This window comes from Leuresthes tenuis, unplaced genomic scaffold (assembly GCF_036924035.1).
Source record: "Leuresthes tenuis unplaced genomic scaffold, fLeuTen1.0.hap1 SCAF_10, whole genome shotgun sequence".
Classification (NCBI taxonomy): domain Eukaryota; kingdom Metazoa; phylum Chordata; class Actinopteri; order Atheriniformes; family Atherinopsidae; genus Leuresthes; species Leuresthes tenuis.
The window spans coordinates 12,815,767-12,832,227 of NW_027325364.1; the positions used below are offsets into that span (position 1 = coordinate 12,815,767).

The following is a 16,461-nucleotide window of genomic DNA, read 5'->3' on the forward strand; positions in this document are numbered from 1 at the left end:
TACATCCAGACAAACAGCAGCTCTGAGGTTGTGATAGTGATACCAGTGTCCCAGCTGTCTCTCACTCCATTGAGTAACCGAACAATATAACCTCACACAAATGCTCACGCATTCACACACACACACACACACACTCACAAACAGATTCCCTAAATAACTGCTGTCGTTTAGCAGTGTACAAAATGGGTTAATTTTTCGTACACTTTGAGCCCCTGAAACTTTTAGAGGTCGAACTCAAAAACCATTCTCACAGTATTTTTCACCAGCTCACTGTGCAGCATCGATACTCTTTATATTCACAAAACAACACTCAAAGTTTCAAGCAACTGTCTATAAATTACAGAACTTCCTCTTCAGTGTGCTTCAGCAGAATGGACGGTTAATGGGTCCTGCAGGGTACATAACTTCAGTCTGTCTGCGAGGAGGAGAGGTTGTGATGGAGAGGTTTAAGATCTCATAACCTGTCAGCCCCAGAGTTCATGAGAGACGCCCCACCCCCCCCTCTGTTGGACGGGTCAGTACGGGGTGAAGCGGTTGTATCCTCCTCTGTACAAACTGGCCTGTTGACAGAAGCAGTGTGCCAGGTGTGAGCAGGGCCTGCTGCAAATATTCACTGGAAGCTGTGCATGTTTGACTCAGCTCACCATTGTACCAACTCCATATGTCGTCGTTGGTCCCACCGAGTGGTGATAGGGATCTGCGGTGGTGGCGTAAACTCGTCCGTATCTGGTCAAAAAGATGAGAAGCACATGTCAAAGTCGCGCAAACTCCTCCTGAGCAAAATTAGCCGACTAATTGGCTTTTTTATTCCTCCATTGAAGTTCTTCCTTCACAGTGTGCTTTGGTTTAATTTTCAAAGATAAGAACAGCTGTGTTTAAACATGCTGAGTATTAGAAAAATATCCAAATTAACTTTCACGGTCCTGTAAAAACTAAAGTAGCACCAGCATAGTGTGGTTAATGGTAGCTTCTGCCTTGGACAGCACATGTTATTTTACTGGTGGGAGAAAAAAGATTGACAATCTCAGTTCTGTATGTTCATTTATGTTTTTCTCTAACGACAAACTCCCACTACTTAAATTTACTCTTTGAAGTCAAAGTAACGGATGCTGGTAAATGTTTCAAAGGAAAATCTTTTGAAATGCTCACCGCCTGCCTACAAAGCACGGTAAAGTCCAAGTGACTTTTGTGTTTGTTTTCAGGTGAAATAGCTGAGATTTCAAAACGTCTGATAATAATATTACTCCGTATATCACCCTCTTATACATTTGGGCTTGAAAAACACTGTTCAGCGCTTAATGACCTGGAGCAACATAAGCAGTGTTTTATCTTCCAAGCCTGCACTGAAGCACAGCAACACTTCTAAGGTCAATGTCAGTCATCTACTATAAAAGCTGAGAGTTCAAACTCTCAAAATGGTTTCATTTCATGTTTCTGGTTTCTCCAGAGGCTGAGGAATAAAAAGTGATTGTGGTTAGATTTACCCCAAAAACCCTCTGTTTTAAACTAAACCTTCAGTCTGAGTGGGTTGAATAAAGCTGAGTTGAGTAACGTCACAGCCTTTGTTTTTTTGTAGTTATAGATTTATTTTCCTCATGTGTTATGCTTTGTTTATATTCCTATCTGTCTTGTCATTAGCTAATCAGTCCCTCATGTATTAAGTCAGTTGTCTGAGTTTGAACCCTATTCTTTCTGCTAAAGCTATGCTAAAGCTATTTTCAGCTATGTTCAACCTTTCACTTAAACTTTCTCCTTCTGTCCTGCATTTGGACGCCCAAAACTACTTTTTCGAACATTTGTTTTTGCATTTGCCCACCCATCACTGTAGGTTGCCGTGGCAGCAGATGCTGACTGAGCCACTCTGTAAGCTGCGGGGTAGCTGCCCTGCGAGGGGAAAAAGAAAAAACATAAATGCAGCAGCATAAGGTGGTTTACAAATTTAAAAATGCAAATGTGTGACAAATGCGCAGCCGCTTACATAAACTTCTGCTCCATACAGTCCATCCTGATATACAACCCTGAAACAATTAATAGAATTGACATGTTCATCTGGGAATTAAATGAAAATAAAGCAGCACAACAGAGGGTGGGGCTGAACAGGAAAAAGAAATGAACTCCTTTGTGTTTTCCTTGAATGCTTGTCCTTGAGCTCGTCACAGTGAGCTCAAGGAAAGATGGGAAAGGGAAGCACTGAAGTAAAGAGAATCTGTCTGCTTTAACACGTGGCTATGATATGGGTTTGCTGTGGAGGAACTAATACTCCTTTAAATACTGTACCTCATACGTGTTTACATATTGACAGCCAAGCAAAAGTATTACGCCATGAACAAGGCTGGTACTTTGAGATGACACCAAAAAGGAAATAAAAAGTCACAATAGTCCAATGTTTTTTTCACTATGTTGAGAATGATCACACTCATCCTCCAGTTCCTATATTCATTTACACAAATTACTACTGATGAATCTAAAAGAAGAACTGAAGCGATCTGACAAAATCCTATCATGGCTGCCTCTCTGGTACACCTGGATCATTTCACTCTGTTGGGAACCCACCAAAAGAAGACTGATCATTCAACCGGACCCAGGAGCTTACCCAGGGTAGGCGGGCATAGCAGCGGGTGTGGCTGCAGCAGCAGCAGAGCGAATCGTGTTGTAGACGGCTCGGCCTCGGCCGCGCAGCGCAGAGCCCCGGTAGGCCAAGGTGGGAGTTGCTACAGGATACGGAAAACTGGCAACTAAAAAAGTTCAAAGACAGAAAAGAAAGCAAAAGTCTGGAACAATCAGATGAAGAACGCTTATAGTCTCTAAGCAACAAAGTCGACTTTAACCCACCTGTATAGAGTTCAGGTGCGTACATCGCACCCATGACAGGGTTGATCTTCCACCCAGAAGCTGCAAAATAAAGTGAACGTTAGATGCCTTTAAAACAGTCCTTCCAAATAAATCAGACCCCAGAATGTAATGAACAAACACTTTCAATTTCTTACTTGAAATGTCACCATTTACAAGAGGCGCCTGAGGCTTCTTTGTAACTACTCTTGCAGTAGCGTTATTAACCTGGAATGAAAAAAGAAGCCTTGATAAAGAGTATCTGTGTTAAATGTTGGTGTTGAAAAGAACAAACAGGGAAAAACCCTCCTTCACCTCGATCTTTCTCCCCTCTACGATCGTCCCGTTCAGCTTCTCTCGTGCTCGGTCGGCCTCGGTGGCACTCTCAAAAGTTACAAATCCAAACCCCTAAATCGTTTGGATGGTTATATCATTAATTTCTTTAATTCAGTGAATATCCTTCCCATGTTGGTCAAAGCTCTGATAACATTTATGTGCGGCTCACCTTTGACCCCCGCTCATTGAAGATGATTTCTACATCAAGGATCTTCCCAAATTGCTGCAAGTGTCAGAATCAGTTAGTAGACGCCATTCAATGTGCAAACAGGTGTAATTTAATAACATTTAGTTCAGCATACCCCAAACATCTGGCGGAGGTCTGGGTCTCTGAAGCGGAAAGGGATGTTGGAGACATGGAGGCGTTTCGGTTGGGCCTTACCTGACCCCTCCTCCTCACTTCCACTTCCTGCTCCGCCCCCCGATGACACGGACACACTGAGAGACTGGGGGTCAGACGTCACAGGGGCCAAAGCGTCCTCCTGACAGCGAGACGGTATGAAAGCGAGCACACGGATAGAAGGAGAGTGGACGAGAAAAAAGGGGACGTGAAGGAACAGACGAAAACAGAGAGATGGAGAGGGTATGAATGAGATGAGACAGATGTGAGGAAAAACGGGGAGAGGGCATCAGTGGAAAAGCAAAGACAGAAAGGAAGTAAGGTCAATTCAACAAGTTTAACAACTTTCAGAGACTTTGTATAAAGACTCAGTTGCGTAAGCATCACATGGCATTAAGCAAAGATCATTTCCATGAGATCAAGTGATCCAAACCAAGTTCAACCAGCATTCAGCAACCAGTGATCCTTCTCAGGCAAATGTAAGGAGGCGTGGAAAAGGCTCCATTTTAGTCAGGTGTCTTGGAACACATGCCTGTAGGAAAGTATAAAGACTGATGCCCAGCACACTAACGCCAAGATTATGATATTAAAAAACGACATGTGCTCACTCCAGCTGTGGTAAAGAGTGAAAAACAGTTTGAAGCTCCACTGGAAAACTCTAATTAAGACTCTAAGCAGATGTAATTACATTAAATGATGTATACAACAGAAGTGAATACATCCCTGTGTGATATCACTCATCAGACGGTTCAAAACTGTTCCACCTTGAAATTAATTGGACCATTTCTAAGTTGAAGAGGCAGATATTTTCTCTTAGTCAATTAATCTTTCATTACTTAGATTCAAATCACTCGTCAATGTCCTGCTTTAGTTTTTTAGACTTTAGTTTGGACAAAATCCTCCTCAGCAGGGGAATATAAGAGCTGCATTTTTTTTTAAATATTCCCCAGTATAAAGGTGTTTAGTTCAGTCAATACATTTTACCACAAGATCTCATGGCATAATGCGAAATGGGATCATTACTGTACAATTAGTGCTTTTTCCATACTTTGTTCTCTACACAGATGCAGCTTTTCAACGATCTTCATACGTTTTCTTACATGAAGTCCGCTTTCCAAGTCTTGCGAGGGTTAATTTGGCCACAAATAGTGAAAGAAGGATGAATGAGGTGTTGGAACATATGCAAGTGAATCCCTCACATTTATGATTTCTTTGCTTCCACCACAGGGATTGGAAGTTTAAAGTTCATTGTTAGGGTTAGAATGAATGTACATGTGCATTTTGCACAGTTACAGTAATGTACATGCTTACATCTTACACATGTTACTATTCGCGGTTCCTGCCATGTCACGTGAACTCCGCCCAACAGAAAACATCAGCCTGGAGATATGTTATCATCTCACAGTTTACAACCATGAATTGTGACACTACTATATTTTGGAGAAGAGGACAAACATATTTATTCCTCATTGTATGTATAACAGGACTCTATTTTGCCAGGCCATAGTTTTTACCAGGTCAATGTGGCTAATTAGAAGTGTTACACTTTGATCTAACCTGATTACTGCTGACAGACAGCTTTGCCATTTTCAGGTCATTTTCTGTCTTTTTGAAGGTTTTTTTGGAAACAACACCTGTACTATGCTTTGTTCTGGAAATCAGATTGTGTGTCCAAAAAAAATTGTATTTTCATTTATTTTTCTGTATTTTGATCTTAGTTCCTCTAAGCTGTCTATTTTGATTGGTCACAAGAGGAAATGCTTATTGAGAACTGGTAGAAATTTGAATCATTTGATTTTTCAAAGTGATGTTACACAAAAATATCCTCATTTCCATTGTATACTGCACATCAAACCTATGCTTTATGATCTGTATGAATAAACTGCCCCATGCACAACAATCCAAGGACTAATGTGCCAAAACCAAAACATTCACTATCCCACAATGCACCACGATGCTAGTGTGTGCGCTTGTGTGTGCATTATTCAACCAACAGCGTCAACAGTTAAAAGGAAAATGTTAAAAGAATAAAACAATGTATTTAAGATAAATGATGGAGAGGAATCAAGAATGTGAGAATGAGAAAATCTGCAGGAAAGGCAAGAAGCAACAGTGAGCTTCAGCAGCGAGAGAAAGAGCAGAGAGCATAGGAAAGAAAAAATAATACAAAAGCACCTAAAAAATTATAGGAAAAATGTGCTACTCTAATAGAAATAAGGATTGCGGTGTCAAGACTTGAGTATTAGCATTGTAGTACCAAGAGGCAGATGAACAATGAAAAGGCCTCAGTGCAGCAGTGAAAGATAAAATTAAACCAGAGTAAACAAGGCAAAAACGGTGCGCAAGAAGCTTGAAAGGAAGAGGGTGATGAGGGAAGGCAAAGGGGATCAAAACTGAAATGTCAGTCTGGGGTCACGGTGCTGCTTTTCTGCCAAAGGTTAAAGGTAAATTGACAAGGGGCATCATTATTAAGGTGGGGATAGAGAAAAGGAAGAGAGACACATTCACCCAGGGAGGCATTTTACAGACGAATAAACACACACAGGGCACAGGCGCACGCTACACTGGCTAGCTGTGACTGACTACTGTAGACAGCAGTCACATCCACCTACACACACACCACACACACAGGCCAGAGTAGAGGGAAGGGGGGTTGAGTTGGGTGGTGGTGTCATGTCACGATGCAGATTTGTGTTCTGGACCTGAGCGATATTTCAGAGGGGGAAAGGGGGTCATCTGGTCAGCCTCGCCCTTTGACCCCCTCCCTCCGTGGCGACGTCTCAACTTTCCCCACGAAAATCAGCACGGACCCAAGTATGTCAGGGGCTCTAGTAATAAAATATATAGACGGGGCCACAAAACACCATTTATGAGAGGAGGAAGAGAGACTTGTGGCAGAGGCAGGAGAAGATCCGACCTGCCACACAGATCAGACCAAATAACTCTCAAGTCTTTATCAGGGAGGTTGTTTTCATGCCTGAGAGAGACGCTGCTGTGACTGAACTGCACTGCAAAAAGACAGCAACCCTAACTCATGTAAGAAAATTAAAGGGAAATATATTTCAACCTGTTTCCACATCAAACTATATTTTCATGGAGTCTTCAGGGATGGTAACACCTCTGCACCAATGAACTGAAAACCTCTGCGTGCATCAAAACCTTAAAAGTAGTTTTAGCTACTGACACATGAAACATGTCAGAGGACCCCATGACTCTGGTGATCCTCTGACGACCCTGAAAAATCGTCTCAAATTTTACAGAAGTCCATGAAAAACTTGAGATGCTTCAGGCAAAAGTGCCTCAATGTAGCAGAAAGTCAGGGGAGTCATTAGGATTCAGATAAGTGGGATTATCCTCTGGGGACCATGAAGGTATGTGAGGGTGAGCTTATGTTAGAACAATGAAAAAATGCTGCTTTGTTTTAAATAGTTCTTGGAAACCATTTTTCATATATATATATATATTGGAGACAGGTTGAAATAAGATGATTGCAACAGCAGATTTTTCCATTTGTTTCAAGAAAATAAGAATTCAGGAGAGAAAAATGTAACAAACTGTATTTCATCATTTACACCTTAAATGAGAAATTTGAATGTTTCCTTGGATGAAAGACTTAAAAAGGAAGCATGCACTCTATGCTCTTACTGAACTGTAAATAACAACAGAAAATGCTGTAATCCTGAAAGGAGATCTCTTTTTTACAACCAGCGAAACAAGACACAGGGGAGAAGGAAATGCAGGGATTTATTTTCAACAACAAATCCCCTCTCAGCTGTCCTCAGCAATTCCGTACAAGGACATAACATTGGAAGCGGGGCTCTAAATATAGAAGGAAACTCTATCTGGCCATGTTGCTCTGGCAGGACATTTGAAAGGACTACCTACTTGTCACATCTTGCTGTGGATCATGTTTTATTGGGACATGACTTTAATTCCATCAACATCGTCACAGTCGGCTCTTACCGTGTTACCGGACGTCAGGGTGTCGGCCCCTTCGTGCTGAGGGCCCTGATAGACTCTGAGCTGGGGGTGTTCTGAATACTCTGAGCTGGGATGCGCAGAGCTGAAGTCAAGAGTGGGAAGTCTGCCTGCAGATGTTGGCGGACCTTGACCAGGTGGTGGATAAGAGGGGGGCGGAGCATAGACCTGCGGCAGGGCAGGGTCCCCGCTGCCAGGCCCGGCCTCCTGAGCGGGGCCCCCCTGAGGAACAAAGAAGAGGATGGAAGGAATCAGCATTTAATTCTATCAAATATGTACGCAAACTAACCACCAGACGCTCTTCTTCTGCTTTTACTAAACAGCTGACATGAGACTAATGATGATCAAAAGTTCATTATTGATATACAATCAGCAGAGACAGATTGTAGATAATAACAAAGAGAGGTGCATGAATATGTAACAATAAAGGAGTATTTCACCAAATTCAGGCATGAAGATATCTTTCCATTGCAGGAAGTCATTGAAAAAAATGAGGACAGCATCAGTTTTCTAAAAAAATATACAAGTTATAGACTAATGGTTATAAAACATTATAAAATTAAATATTTTTCAGGCTGGGTGGTCTAGAGAAAGAAAGAAAGACTGCACAGTTGCCCCGTTTAAATCACCACATCACAATTAATCTCATGGGTTGTTCTTCCACTTTTTTCAAAAGTCATGGACAAGTAGTGTAGTACTTTAAAAAGCTGCAGAGCACTTCTAACCTCTAAAGATCTACTGTTTCTTCAGATTAAGGCCAACATTTTTCGCTACTTCTACTGCAAATATCAGAATTTCAAAATCTCTAAAAGCAACATCAGAAAGTTAGAAAACGTTTTTATAGTTGATTTGTTCTTAAAGCCAGTGATCCAGTTAATTCCAGAAGCTCAAATTCAAGGATTTGCTGATTTTCAGTGTTTTGGAGCCCTATAAATGACCTGCTGTGGGTTTTCAATAATGAAACAAAAGATCTTGGGCTCTACAGTTTGGGCAAATACAGTTTTAGAATTTGGGCCGTTGTCTTTTTTCAGTGACACATTAATACAATAAATTACTTCACACATTCACATTAATCTTTTTAAGCTGCCTTGAGTCACACAATTTTTTCCATTTGGGACATTTCTAAAAACTCAAACAAAGTTAATCTTAAGCAAATGTCACTTTTTAAAAAACTAGCACATAAATTTAACTACCACAAAATCGAACTAGAATTAAAACTACTCAAAAATTTGCTTTGGCGAAAACTTGTGTTGGTCTATAGTAGCGATTAGTTATCAGAAATGTCAGTTAAAGATGATAAAACCTTGTCTGACTTTGTTTAATTTGTCCTGTAACTGAATACCTTACTCAGAAAAAGATAAATCAGTTACTTAGAAATAATATTAGCACTTGACAGGATTTTTGTTCTTTTTACAATTGAACCACAGTGAAATAAAAATGTTCTGACTCTTTTGAGATTCTTCTGCATCTGCTAGGAAAGAGAACTACACATCAGTGATGCTCCTGTTGAGCCTTGACACAAGTAGACCCCCCAGAGAAAGAAGTACAAGCATTGTCTTACCCCTTTACTACGTTCCTCTGTCTCTGATGCATTGTTCAACAACTGCAGCATGTTTTAATGCCAGATGACCACCGCCCACCGCACCAGAAGTCCTACTCATCCACCAATCACATCAAACAAGTGCCAAAGCAGAGGAACCAGGGAGCCACACCAGCTGTTGACATCTGTAACTGCCAATCACCTTGTTACCCTCCACCCTGCCACCACAGACTGCAGACACACCGCAGACAGAGTTCTTCCCCCAAGATGAAGTATTTATGAAGGTCTTTGCTCCTTCAGCTGCGAGAAGTCATCTTAAAAGAGTCTAAGTGTAATTTTCTGAAAAGATCATGTTTGAGAGGCCAGAGTGGTTTTGTTACTTTCAGAGAGATTTATTTTTCAAATCTGTCCACAGCTAAGTTATGAATGACATCTTTTGGATTATTAGGGAAGTAAATAAACTTGTGTTTGCATCACTGATAAGACTGAGCGTATTTCTGACCTCATGTACATTTATTCAAATGGTAAATTCACCTCATTCGTGTGGGGCTTTTCTGGTCTTGCTGACCACTACAAGCCACCTTCACCCATTCATGCACAGAGTTTTTTAAGCCTATGTAGTGCCATGATACACACACTTACACACCCACCAATGCATCAGAGGCAGTGTGGTGTTCAGTGTCTCAAGAACACTTTGACATGAAGAATGGGGAACCAGGGGATCGAGTCAGTGAGCTGTTAATTTGCAGCTGACCGCTCTGCCTCCTGAGCAACAGCCGCCCAGCTGTCGTTATAGAAAGAATTAGATGCCTCAATGTTTCATCAAAGAAAGAAAGAGGTGAGAGGTTTTTATTCTATCTGAAGAGAACGATCAAATCCAGCACTAAAATATGATGCTTGGAGTTTGAAATACCCACAAATATGTGGTTTAAATGGAAAAGGTTCTGTTACAGGGCTGATGTTTTCACTTTATGAAGAGATTAGAGCAGTTCCTCGGTTTCACTTCTCCATATCCCAACCATGTGTTGCCTTTCAAGGGACTTATCACAAGAGTCAGCCTGCTTCAGGATTTATAATAATCTATCATGATAAGAAGTATCTCCATTCTCATAATGTCTCATGTATCCCGCTGTCAGCTGCTGCACTTGAGAAGTGGGATATTTTTGTAGATGCTGGTTCAAATCGAAAGGGTACAGTGAAGCACACATCTGATTATCAGCACAGTACTCCTGTACCAACATTGACTGTGTTCTTTATGACTCATCTCGTTGTTTTTTTGGTTAATAAATGTAGAAAAGAAAAAATAATAAGAGAAGAAAAGGGCCTGAGAGTTTCATTTTGCCACATCAGAGTTCCCAGAAAGTCAATACTAATATTACACCAGGAATCAGATGTAGCATACTCAGCAGGAGTTATTTTAGTATGCACGTACCTGGTAAAGCAAACTGAACAGGCTGATTTTGTCTGCATGTTTACTATCTGATAAACATCATGAATGTATTGCGAGATACAGAATGTAAATTAAGGGTTTGAGTGGTAAAATTAGAGGCAAATTAGCATGAAGGCAATATTTAAAGACTTATATTTCGCAGTTTGCTCCTGCTCAGTTGCCGACTGGCTCTAAATGGAAAGTTTAACTAAGACTGGTAGGTATGTCGTATGTATTTTGTTATGACCAAAAGTGGCTTGTCAAAATCTTGACATAAAAGGGACATTAGATAAGAAGTCAGAAGCTTGTTTGTCATATCAATGCATCCTCGTGGGGACAAAATTACTGTTGAAAAATATCACAAACTATTCATCCAATAAAAGCTGAGATATTTTGGATAAAATCCAGTCGGTCAAAGGTCGAGATCACTGGCCACGAAACATCAGCAGGGTTCATTTCCAGGATACCTTACATATTTCAACGCTTTTTTCAACCAGCATTTGATTGATAGAATCTTTCAACCTGGCGATGCTGTGTGCACTTCTCAGAAATACATTTCCATTCCGTTTTGTGTCTTTTGTAGATGGGTTTGGACTCTTTACCTTGGTAACTTGTAAAGAAATTAAGCTTTCTAATATGTCAAAGATATGAGGTGGTCTATGCCAAGTTGTGATGTTAAACCTAAACCTAACCAAGTAGTTTTGGTGCATAAACCTGACCAAACAGTTTATAAACCAAAGTTCCTTGCTGGATGCATAAAAACTCCACCCAGCATGGATGTTTGGCTTCTCTCACGATAGTGTCGCTTGGAGAACCAAACTCCATATGTGCACAGTGGATCGGCATCAGCAGAAAAGAGTATTTCAACCACTACAAGTCAAGTTTGAGGATAGGATTGTCTCCACAACAAACCGGCAGGTACACATTCATCTGCAGAGAGCCTTGCACACATCCTCTGATCACAACTTTTATGTCACGTCTGAGACTCCACCAGCCAACAGCAAGTGAAAATGGGGGTGATGCGTAAAAATAAAGTAAATCAGGTGTACTGTTCCATCATCAACCAAACAAAACAGACATTGAAAGCAAAAGGAAAAACATGTGTCCCTTAACAAGCAAAAACAGAGGTGACTTTTTAATGGATTACAAATCCTGCTTTGCAAACTAAGCAGTCAACACACCACATTTCAGTTCAATCATTCAACTTTGCTAACCTCAACAATCATGCTGGAACATGTCTCTAGACTATTTCTATATAATCTATTTATCTGAAGAAACAAACAGTGAGTGGCTGCATCGACCCTCCTCCCTGATAAAAAAAGTGACAAATGAGTGAAGATAACGTCGTCTGTTAAATATCACTGTCAACCATCCTCTGTTTCTTTGTTTTCCCACAGACTTTAACTATCAGCCAGTGAGCCTCGTTCAGTATCACAGTGTCAGCAAGTGTAGAGACACAGGCTTTTTTTGATTGCCATTTGTTCGCTCTCTCTCTCTCGTCTCCTTCCTCAGCTGTCGGTTTGCGGTCATAAGTCGACAGCTCAGCGCCAGGTGCCCGCTGTGACAGCTGCCGCAGGATTTACACAACAAGACGACGCTAACTGCAGATGTTCTGGTCAAGTACAAGTCTTTGCAAGTGGTGGCTTATTAAGTGAAACTCAACAGTGGGTTTTTTTTTCATTTTCCATCCAGTCATCCACCACATCCTGCTTTTGGTATGAACATCTATAATGGGTTGTTGTTCGGTAATGGTGAAGAGAAGCAGTAAAGGAAGAGGAAAGACAGAAGACAAACACTGACATGTGACTAAGATCCCGAGGTAGATTTCAAACCACAGCTGCTGCAACTTGAGATTCAGTGGATATCCTATTAAGACTCACGCTGCATTTGAACAGAAAATGAAGCAGGGCTCAGTCTGCAGACATATAAGACTCATAACAATATAATGTTTCAGGATGCTGCAAGAAGAAGAATCATATTCTTCAAGGCTTGATTATCAGCTGCAGTCACCTCTAAACAACACCTTATTCTGTACGTGTTTATGTTTTAAATCTTAAAATCAGATGAGATACAAAGTGCTCAGCGTTTAAATGCTCAACAGGCAGGTTTTACACCTATTTTAAAAACAGTTGACTGCATAAAACAAGATAGGCGGCAGAACCTCCTCCGGTGATTATCGGCTCAGGAGAGGAAGACTAAAAATACAGCTGGTGTGAAGCACAGTGACAAGGTAGAGAGATACCAGATGCGTTGTGGCATTAATGGCATGTCAGGGACACTTGCTGCTAGCCTCACTCAGACCATCAGACTAAAGATAACCCCTAAGGTGTCCTTACTATTCAACAAATAAGATGTTTCACAATCAGCATACTTCACACAGCTCCAATTGGACCTTACTGGTTGTTTCTAATATGTCCTGTGCTGAAATATCAAGTAATAACTCACTAAATAAAGTGAAGTGAAATTACTTTTTAGCTCAAAAGAAACAGTGCCCTTTGGTGCTTTCTACTGGAAAAAAAAAGTATTTTTCCTCACTGGGAATACCTAGACTTTAGGGCTTTTTAGGGCTTTTCAAACTTATTAGTGGAAAAATTATACATGCGTTTTAGGCTTCTGCATCAGCTAAACTGCTTTAGAAATACTTTTCGGTTCCAATTTTCTGATTGAATAAAACTGAAAATTTGCATCTTTCTGACATTTTATTGATCATCTGATATTTCCCAAAAACTATCCTCAGACCAAGTCCTCCTGCCTGTTGACTGTTTTCACTCAAATACATATATCATTCCTTATTTGTGGCTTCTAGATTCTTAGCCACTTTGGATATATGCTTGTTCAGGATGCCTTTTATGACTCATGGAGAATTTTGACGAAAATCAATGTGATATATTTGAATTACAGAACAAATGAAGCGTTTACCTGAACTATGCTGGGGTAGCATGTGGTTGTCTGTGGGTAGACGGGCAGTCCATAAGGCTGGAGGATCACAGTTGGTGACGAGAGCATAGCCCAAAAACCACACACAAGAAGACAGGGAACAGAGGAAGACAGGGGGAGGAAGGAAAAAGGAGAGCAGGGGAAAAGGAAAGTTTGACACACACAGTAAAAAAAAAAAAAAGGCAACTGGGATGGAAAAAAACGTGTAAAAATCCCAACCAGAAGAAAGACAAGATCCAAGAGGGTGAGGAGAAAGAAGGTCACGACTGAGTCTACCTCACAGGTAAGAAAAAAACACAAAGAAACTCCACTAAAGAACTAAATCTCTGCCTGAAAAAGACAGAATATGGGGCAGTGAAAGAGAAAACAAGTGAGCTTCTGTGTGTCCATCAGTTGATCATGCAGCCTGACAGACAGAAACACATGCACAGGGTCCCATTTCAGAGTTATATAAATAGTCGCCCATGTCCTTCTCACTGAGTTTACCACCTTATCTCCCCTGGTCTCACACACAATGTAAAGCAAGATTTGTCACCACTTTCTGTTTTACAACAACCTATTTTACAACAAAAGACCACACTTTATTGGAGGGTCCAATGTAGTAAAAAAACTTAAGCATATATGAACAAAAGTTATATATATTCCACCTTCCATATGAGCGGGTTAAGCATACAGCATAATTATGATTAAAACAGGTCGGTAGGAGTGAAATTATTTACTGGTGAAGCTTAATTTCTTGTGTCCGCAGCTATGTTACGATTTACCAATAGAGGGCGACAACCTCACAAGCTTACTTCCGCTTCAAGGAATGAGAGGCATGATGGGATATGTAGTGTGCGCTCAAGACGTATAAAGCATTGTGAACGGCCTTTGACTTCCTCTTTACAACGCGAGCCTGATCGAGACAGGTACGAGCCGCAACTTCACTCTTCCCACAGCACAAGCTCACTGTCTTTAGACACGGTACAACGACAGAAAGTACTATGAAGTAATGTGAACACAAATTAATATATTGGATAGCCCACGTATTACGTTGTTGATTTCAAAAATCGAAGTTATGTTCAGCTAAGCTAACGTTAGCGTGTCTTACCAAACAACGTGGTGCCGGGTGTCTGCGGCCCAGTCGTATGGCTCCATTAGCTGGTATTTAACACATTTATGCACCGTATTCTCCACATAAAACGCAATTCCCACATATTTTCCGAGGTGTAAGTGGTGTATTTTGGAGTTTCATGCACATTATATTGCTAGGTGATGTTATATAGCTTTGGTGAGATGAAGGATAACGGGCGCATTTCTGATGTTACTGTAAAATAATACATTCAGCGATTGCAATTAATGTCACTTTCTTCACTCTTCAGGCACAATAAGCCACCATGCCCGTTGCCAGGACTTGGGTTTGTAGTAAGACCTATGTCACCCCTCGACGTCCATTCGAGAAGTCCCGTCTCGACCAGGAGTTGAAACTCATTGGTATGCTATAATTTAACACCTTCGCTGTACTTAAGCAATGCATCATTCCTTTTGTTCTTGTTGTGCCATTTATGATACATAGTAACATGGCAATTTTATTTAAAGGCGAGTATGGACTGAGGAACAAGCGTGAGGTGTGGAGGGTCAAGTTTACTTTGGCCAAGATCCGTAAAGCTGCCAGAGAGCTGCTCACTCTTGATGAGAAGGACCCCAGGCGTCTGTTTGAAGGTACGCTGAATGGATGAAATACATTATGGCCGATGATTTAAATGTAATATCGTCAGACTTCACTGTGGTGTCACGAATTCCTCGTCAATGAGGCCATTATTGTTGCTTGATTCACATTCAATCTTATATGCTGCGTGTGTGCCAGAGTTTGGTTGTGTAAACTGCTCCTCTGTGGCTGTCCAGGTAATGCTTTGCTCAGGCGTCTGGTGAGGATCGGTGTACTGGATGAGGGTAAGATGAAGCTCGATTACATCCTGGGTCTGAAGGTTGAAGATTTCTTGGAGAGGAGGCTGCAGACGCAGGTCTTCAAGCTCGGACTTGCCAAGAGCATCCACCACGCCCGTGTCCTTATCCGCCAGAGGCACATCCGGTAAGCTTCAAGACCTCTGGGAAATGTCAAGTAATGAAGGGTCAGAAAGTCTTGAGGGGACTCATGAGAAACTGTCATTGCTTCCTCTTCCATCAGAGGACCGCCTACCTGTAGCACTCTTCGTTGATCAGTTAAACTTTTCAGCAAGGTCAATTCGGTATCAAAGCCGTATACCTTGTCAGTTGATATTGCCCTGAGCCAATCCCGCTGCGATATGCTCGGACTGTGCCACTGCGCTGTTGTGGCTGTCAGGTAAGGTATTGGGGATTGCACCTCGGGCAATTTTAGTATTCACTGCATCTCATGTGATGGTTTTGATGTATCAAATACTCAGGCTGATGATTTAAGATGTTTGTTCAGATTTTATGTGGTGTCAAGAATTCCTCGTGAATGAAGCCTGCAGTAAATTTTAAAAACTGGCCCTATATCAGAGTTTATAGTGTCACGTGGGAGCCGTTTAGCCACGTTTTCTGAAATCCTTCTCGTTTTGTCTTGGCAGTGTGCGTAAGCAGGTGGTGAACATCCCCTCCTTTGTGGTTCGTCTGGACAGCCAGAAGCACATCGACTTCTCCCTGAGGTCTCCGTACGGAGGTGGCCGTCCAGGCCGCGTCAAGAGAAAGAACGCCAAGAAGGGCCAGGCTGGAGCTGGAGGAGCTGACGATGAGGAGGAGGATTAAGAAGGGTGTCAGCCAGGGAGCATCTTCATACTTCCTGTTCTGCCAAAATTCTTAATAAAAATGTTTGGTTTGACCAAAGATCTGAGCTGTGTCCGTGTGTTTTTATTTATTTTTTTTTAATTTTATTTATTCTTAAAGCCTTTTTCTTAGTACAGTAAAATAAAGATCTAAGTTTCTGTAGCTGAATGTAATTGAAATGTATGAATTGCTGTATGAGGTCTTGTCCTGCAAGTGATGCACTTTAAACTTATGAAGCGCAAATAAGCATGCGTGACTGTAGAATGGTACAGTCCGCCTGTGCGTGCTGACGTCACATTTGGTCAA

At 41.3% G+C, this 16,461-nt stretch overlaps 2 protein-coding genes across 2 annotated transcripts; one reads left to right on the forward strand and one right to left on the reverse strand.

The window, feature by feature from the left end:
* Window positions 1–168: 168 nt before the first annotated feature.
* On the reverse strand, window positions 169–13,786 carry rbfox1l (RNA binding fox-1 homolog 1, like). Its single transcript, XM_072394154.1, has 12 exons — window positions 13,372–13,786; window positions 7,469–7,705; window positions 3,468–3,647; window positions 3,335–3,388; window positions 3,145–3,237; window positions 2,988–3,057; window positions 2,833–2,892; window positions 2,594–2,735; window positions 1,979–2,018; window positions 1,817–1,884; window positions 645–726; window positions 169–560 (listed from the first exon to the last, which is right to left on the reverse strand). Exons 1-12 carry the CDS (start codon window positions 13,456–13,458, stop codon window positions 516–518), a joined length of 1,158 nt encoding a protein of 385 aa, XP_072250255.1. The 5' UTR covers window positions 13,459–13,786; the 3' UTR covers window positions 169–515.
* A 417-nt stretch (window positions 13,787–14,203) lies between these two features.
* On the forward strand, window positions 14,204–16,217 carry rps9 (ribosomal protein S9). Its single transcript, XM_072394165.1, has 5 exons — window positions 14,204–14,297; window positions 14,751–14,862; window positions 14,968–15,090; window positions 15,274–15,460; window positions 15,960–16,217. Exons 2-5 carry the CDS (start codon window positions 14,766–14,768, stop codon window positions 16,135–16,137), a joined length of 585 nt encoding a protein of 194 aa, XP_072250266.1. The 5' UTR covers window positions 14,204–14,297; window positions 14,751–14,765; the 3' UTR covers window positions 16,138–16,217.
* The last annotated feature ends 244 nt before the right edge of the window (window positions 16,218–16,461 follow it).